The 7,222-nt window shown below is 44.3% G+C and overlaps 1 protein-coding gene across 4 annotated transcripts in view; it reads right to left on the bottom strand.

Annotated features, from left to right (window-relative positions):
* Window positions 1–6,989, bottom strand: part of WNK1 (WNK lysine deficient protein kinase 1) — a 150,033-nt gene extending 143,044 nt beyond the window's left edge. For 2 of the 4 annotated variants that reach the window (XM_078075458.1, XM_078075457.1), the window contains exon 1: window positions 5,202–6,985. In XM_078075458.1, coding sequence (XP_077931584.1) covers window positions 5,202–5,960 — 759 coding nt within the window. In that variant the 5' untranslated portion in view covers window positions 5,961–6,985. Of the gene's footprint in view, window positions 1–5,201 lie in introns of all 4 variants that reach the window. The other 2 variants (XM_078075456.1, XM_078075455.1) reach the window with 2 other exon arrangements.
* Between the last annotated feature and the right edge of the window lie 233 nt (window positions 6,990–7,222).

Consider the following 7,222-nt stretch of genomic DNA (forward strand, 5'->3'; position numbering starts at 1 on the left):
GCAACAATAAGAGTTTTGCTACATGAATTTTCAAGCGTAAGTATAGACAAATCAAACAAAATATTCACAAATATCCTCAAAGAGACAGCCTAAAAAGATGCTGTATCATCATAGTTAATACTTATGTGGCAGGCCCTGTCCCAAACGTTTTATATTTACATAATTCATTCAGCTGTCACAACAACTCTATAAAGTAGGTACTCTTACTACATCCCATTTTATCAATAGGAAACTAGCACAGAAGTTGCCCAAAGTGACACATCATCAGCTGGGTCAGGATTTGAATTCAGTTATGTTCTTAATGACGATGTTATACTGCAGAAAACAATGCCCTCTTCAAATCTAAATTTAGGTCATGCATGGTAAGTCTCACCTATTCCTGCACACTCCAGTAGTCCTGTTAAGAAAAAAAAAAAAAGAAAAGAAAACCAAAAAATTCCTCAAATAAAATGCAAGATGCTAAAAATAAATACAAAGAACTGGTACAGCAAAACCTAGTAACTTATAAATTTTTTCATGTTATACTAACATTTTCAGAAATTATAATTTGAGCATAACCACTCTTGCTACTTTTACAGCTTTATCTAAAAAACTTAAAAACTACTAGAAAACCCAAATAAAAACTCCTATTCCCATTTTTACCAAACTTAATTTCTGGTTTTTGGTTTATCCATTCAAATTTACAATACCTCTAATTTTAATGCCAACAAAATTGGTTGTAATCAAATTTTAAAATAATAATATAATTTGGCCCCCCCTTAAAAAAAAAAAAAAAGAATAATTTCCGAAAATGAGAGCTCAGTTTTAGTTGCATGTTTCCATAGAGATTAAGTAGAATGCCTTTCAAATGACCAGGATTGTGCACTAAAACCTAAATATCAAGAAATGAACTCAATCACCATACAATAGATTCCTCATTTGTTTTACACAAAAACAACCTTACACTAGGAACAACTGTGATACTTAAGATACTTAAGATGAGAAAAAAGGTAAACAGAAAAGGAAAACATTTAAATCCTTAACGCTAAGAAAAATCATTGAATCAACTTAAATATAATTCTCAATTCCTGTACCACAAAGATTACTTCCTACAGCAATAAATTTACATATATTTTAAATCATACCAAACCAAAATTATGCTATTTTTAATCCCATTCTGTCTTGTTAGGAGGGAAAAAGGATTACTTCAAACAAGTTACCATTCTTTAATTTGCACAGCAGCAACACTTGAGTTATCTCAATGTTGCCCATACTCATCAGTGACTCTGAGACTTTAAAATAAACAAACAAAAAAAACTCCGAAGACCATTCCCTGAAACCTTGTTCCTGGGATTGAAAATTACTGAAGATTCTCATCCTGAAAAACAAGGAATTTGGCACAAATGTAAAAAATAAAGGCAAAAAACCCATCAATATTCAAATGGAAGATTCAGTTCAGGAGTTATTTTAAGAACTAAAGCAAAGAAATAAATTATGGTTTCTTAATCACAGAACCACATCACATTTCTGCAGCATTGCTAAACTTTTTATAAAACATTAATAAAAACCTGGACACCTGAAACTAATGTAACATTGTGTCAACTATACTTCAATTTAAAAAAAGAAAATTAAGTCCCAAAAAAATTAGTATCATATACTCATGATGAGACATGACCCTTAATTTACAAAAAAAAAAAAAAAAAAAGAAGAAGAAGAAGAAGCCAGAGCAAAGCAAGCACTAAGAACACTGGAGCTTAAACAAAATTTGACTTCCCCTTCCAAGTTGATCTGGAAACAATCTCATCAATATACAAAGTGAATGTATCAAGTTATCAAGTGAAGGCTAGAAGCAATTTGGGGAGAAAAGTACTTAAAGTAAGTAAAATCATTTACAAATCTGTGTATAAATACATTTTCTTTAAAAAATTATGCTACATTTAAAAAACTAAGATCCTTCCATAGAAAAGCAATGTAAACTCTGCAAAGTCCAGCAATAACATTTTCTGACCAAGGCAAACTGAGTATTAAAATTTAAGGCATGTCATTTGCCTAATAAAATCAAGTAAAGAAATCTGCATCTTAAAAGATCAAAGTTAGTACTTAAGATCCTGTGGTATCAAAGTATTACCTAATATTATTTATTAGGAATTGATACTTGTTTTAATAGATAGCTATGCATACTGTGATTCTAAAAATTAGCCTGATGGAAACAAATTTGATTTGTACACCACATTCACTCATTCTCCAACCCAAAAAGCCTATTTATACATTTGAATTGATAAAATCAATACCCAAACCAAAGTATTGAATTTGCTATGATTATAGAATTCTGAAGAAATCTGATAGTGACTTCCACACCAAAATACAATTGCCTCATTTGAGATGTACTAACTAGCCATTTACTAGACTAGAAATGTTTTAACATTTCCCAAATCATTAGATCCTAACCAGTTTTTTTTTAAGATTCTATTTATTCATTTGAGAAAGAGAGCACTGAGGGAGAGAGAAGCAGACTCCCCACTGAGCAGAGAGCCCAAAGAGGGTCTCAATCCCAGGACCCCGAGATCATGACCTGAGCTGAAGGCAGACACCCAACCCACTGAGCCACCCAGGTGCCCTGATCCTAACCAGTTTAAAATTTGTTCTTTACCAATCTAAGCAAGTCATTTACCTGCTCCATGATTTCAGGTTCTTTATTAAGTAAGTAGTTGGGCAGAATAACATAAGATTTCTTCCAATTTTAATACACTAAGATTTTTAACTCAACAACTGAATACAATATTTCTCCTATCTTCCTACAAAAAATATGTATGTTAGAAGTATACTTTCATGAAAAAGCTTTGCTTTCTTCCCAATGCTTTAATAATCCCGTGACTTGTCCTTTAATTTGTATCCAAAGATAAGAACTCAAACAATCACCTAATGAATAGGTTATTAGAAAATGTCCTGGTCAAGAAACCAAAAATACTGCCCAACTACTGCTATAAAGGATCCTGGGGCTGGGAAAATCACATTTTAAAAAACAAAACGAGAAATTGTATAAACAGGGCCAAATGACATATGAAAGTTTCTAAACCAGGGTACCACTCAATGAGCTAGGATTTATTTGGTTCTGCAGCCAAATCCTCAACTGGCTTTAAAATAATATGGTGATATTATATATAAAGCATCCAATATTCTTTAATTTGACCATGCCCATGTCTAGACAGAGAACAAAAATCCAAAAAGCAATGAGTTCAAAGAAAAGCTGAGCTTAGACAAAATTATTATGACATTAGACAAACTGATTTTTCCCACTATATCATTAGTTCCAAGATAAATAAACTATCAAAAAATGCCAGGTGAGGGGTGCCTGGATGGCTCAGGTCATGATCCCAGAGTCCTGGGATCCAACTGCGCAACAGGCTCCCTGCTGGGGGGCGGGGTCGGGGGTGGGGGGAGTGTCTGCTTGTCCCTCTCCCTCTGCCCCTCCCCCTCCACTCATGCTTGCTCAAATAAATTTAAAAAAAAAAAATTCCAGGTGATTAAGGAAAATACACACATTACACTCTGTAAGTCCTCAAAGTTAAATTCAAATTGAAACTAACAAAATTAATCCATAAACTGCTCAACATTTACTTGGGTCCAGTCTTAAGAAAGTAAGGTAACCAACTAAAAAAATATATCTATAGAGCACCTATTCAAATGTAAAACCTTAACAAAAGAATAAAATCCAGGATCAGCAGCAATAGGCACCCCTGGTACAAAAGCAGAAAAAAAAAAAAAGTGTCCCCGTGTAAACAGAATTGTTGCCTGTAAACCAAAAGGAATCAGACCTAAGTTTTTGAGTATGACTGACCAATAGGAATAAATTATAGTTTGACAAGATTTTTTCAAAAAGGTCTGCACCCTTTTCAATATAAACCACCATAAAATTGAGCTTTTATTTCACAATGCCTTAGAAGTTCTACATCATTTACTGTAAAACTTAAGAAATTATTACGTTCCTAAAGAACTTGTCAGTTTTTAAGTTCACTTCCTTCCACATGTTGAGTTAACTTCCCTTCACATTTGATATGGCCTTGGTCATCTGGAAGGTGACATTCAAAGGGTTAAGTGCTAACATATTCATTCATGGATAAACTCCTAGACTATTCAGTTACTTTCATATCCTATTTTGATCCATTCAGTCCATTTTCTTGACAAGAAGAATACAGATAATGGCATTTTTCCTGTATACTGTAACTGACTTTTTCATTCAGTGGAACTCTGCTTCTTCCAACCTCCGTTCACTTCCGGATGCGAGCAACGTTCAATCAAGCTGCTATAGGTCAAGCAACAAGTTGCCCAAACCTAGCTATTTAAAAGTAGAATATACTTGTCAACCAGAATGACACACCATTATTTACACCATGAAAACCTCCCTGAAAGGTTAAAAGCAAAGCACTTTTGAGTCCTTTGGACTCTTGGAAAAGTCTGGCTTAAAAACCTTTCATAACAAGTTTAAAATAACCATAGTGACATTACAACTCTCAAAGCACACAGTTTTACATGGGCTCTTGTACTAGTCACTGTATAGTGAATGGGGTGAAGCCTTACTAGTTTTAATTTACCCTGTCAGGTAACTTCTAGCTACCAAAAGCCTTAAGCATCATCAAGTGGGACAATACCAAACACTTATTGTACCTTTCTAGTCCGAAGTCATTTATCCAGAGAAGAAAGTCTTTTTTGTAGTTTATATTAAATGCCTGTGCAATCACCAACTAAGATATATCCCAAGTAAGGTCATTCAGGAACAAGGTCGTTATTTTAAAAGTACAGCTTGATCTCGGGGATGGAAACTCGCATGTAACACACCAGCAGCTCTACAGTGCAGAGCCTCTGCTGAGATTGAAACGCACAAGGCAAGAAGACTCTGTACTTTCCTAACTCAGAAACTTTCCCACTAACTCCGAGTTTCCTGCCAGACACTAAAACAGTAACAAGTAGGTAATGCGTTTGTACTAAGATGATTTTCACCACTCCCCCCAGTAGCAAACCTCTTTGGCTACCAATAATTCTTATCCTACGTAGGTCATGCCCCAAGTTCTAGTTTCAATCTCTTTCAAAAGTTGGCCTCCCACTCCCCCCCCTCCAGAGCGAACAGTTAAGAGAATGACTTGTAAAGGAGGAATTCGATAAACTGGCTTCACCGAGCCAAATGTAGATCCAAACCACCGTAAAATAAAGAAGTGGGGCTATACCTGCAGTTCACACCAGGCGACCTCCACTGTAGTTTCAGTGTCCAGACCTTTGTAGACGGTCTTAAAGGAGCCTCTGCCAATTTCGATGTCAAACTTGAGAAAGCGGCCATCATTGGACATTCCCACGGCCTTGGTCTCCAGCTCTTCGATATCATCCTGTTGCTGGCTCCGTTCCTCCTGTAGCTCCTTGGCGGTGCCGCCGCCGCTGCCGCTTCTGGCCGACGGAGGCTCCTCTTTGCTCCCCACATGGTTGGGCTGGGACACTTGGCGATCTCTGCTGGTACTGCCGGGGGCAGTCGCGGCGGCAGGGCCCGCGCCGGCTGGCTCCCCAGGGGCGGCAGAGGCGGGAGGTAGCTGCGCTACCTGGGCAGCGGCGGTGGCGGTCAAGGTCTCCTCGCGGTGCGGCTCCGGCGGAGTACTCTGCGGCGCGACCGCGGAGACGGTGGGCTGGGGCAGAGAAAGGGGAAGGCCGGGCAGTTCCAGCGCAGTGGCGTTGGAGTCGCAGATGACGCTGCGGCGGAAGAAGCGGTGCTCGGTGGTGGTCGTGGTCGCGGCCGCGCCACGGCTGTCCTTGTCCATAGTGTGGCGGCGACGCCGGTACTCCTCTGTCCGGCCGGTCCCAGCGTCGGGCGCCGCGCTGCCCAGTTTCTCCCCCACCGAGGAATCGGAGCTGGAGCCATTCTTGGGGGAAGGCGCCGGCGGCGAGAGGAACAGGGAGCTCGGAGTGCTGCTCTGCTTCTCTGCGGCGCCGCCTGACATGGTCGGTCCGCAGAAGCGAGGCGAGCGGGCTCGAACTTGTGAATGAAGAGAGGGCGAGGGGCCGAGCCCGAAGAGCGGCGGAGGTGTGCGGGTCCCGCTACTAGGGCTCCCGCTCCCGGCGGGTTCGGATGCACCCGGACGGCTCCTCACTCAGCACTGACAAGCCGCCCCGAAGGAGACGCGGACCACTGGGCCCAGTTGCGGCGGCTGCTGCGGCTCACGAGGGGGCTCGTCGGCGGGCGGTCGAGGAGCTGAGCCACGGGGGTTAGCGCCTCACGGTCCGCATCCATCCTGCGGCGAGCGGCGGCCGGGAAGGCTGGAGCAGCAGAGGCGCCGCAGTCATGAGGGGCAGGGCAAGGAGCCGGCACCGAGTCGAAGCGGATGCGGCGGATGCGGCGGCGGCTCCAGCTCCCCGCCGCCGCCGCCGCTTCCCGAGCTGGGCGGGCTAGGCCCCGGGGGCGGCGGCAACGCGAGGAACGGACGAGCACGGACTCCCGAGCGGTGGCAATCCCAGAGCCGAAGAGGGTGGGAGGGGCCGAGGAAGGCGAGGGAGGGCCGGCCCGGGGGCTCCCGGTCAGTCAGTCAGTCGGTCGCCTCCTCCCACACGCGCCCCCAGCTAGGGGGACCAGTCTCACAGGGCGCCCATCGCCCGGACGGGAAGAGCCGAAGCCTCGAAGCCTCGGTGCCTGAGGAGCGGGCCCCCCCTTCCCCGAGGCCTCCCCGCCCCGGGCCTGGCAAACCCCCGTCTCCTCCCGGGCCGGTGCCGGGGGCTGACAGAGGGAGGGAACGGTGGGGAGGGGAGGGCCGCTCACCGCGGGGCCCGAGCTCCGCGGCTTCTCTGGGCCGAGAGTAGAGGAGACCGAGAGGACTGGGTGAAGGGGGTTAGGGAGAGGAAAGAGTAGTCACCCCCACCAGGCTCCTTCTGTCACCGAAGATGGGGGTGCAGAGTGGCCGAGCGTGGAGAGCCGCGTCCGCCGGGGAAACTCTCCGCGCTAAATGGCGCCGGGAGTCTGAAGCCTCCACACAGCCCGCTCGGACCCCGCCCCCCGCCGCCCGGGGCGCCCCACCCCCACCCGGCTCTCGGGGCTCTCGCGCAGGCGTGCTAGTACCGAGGCTCTCTGGGATTTGTAGTTCTTGCCTGTGAAGCATGAAAGGGATTGGGGAGGAGGGAGCCTACGACTTCCGTGATGCTCTGTGGTTGCTTTAGCCTGATGCCTCATGGGAGTTGTAGTTTTCTTTGGAAACCGCCCCTTCTGGAAGGC

The sequence above is a fragment of the Halichoerus grypus genome, chromosome 6, assembly GCF_964656455.1.
Source record: "Halichoerus grypus chromosome 6, mHalGry1.hap1.1, whole genome shotgun sequence".
Classification (NCBI taxonomy): domain Eukaryota; kingdom Metazoa; phylum Chordata; class Mammalia; order Carnivora; family Phocidae; genus Halichoerus; species Halichoerus grypus.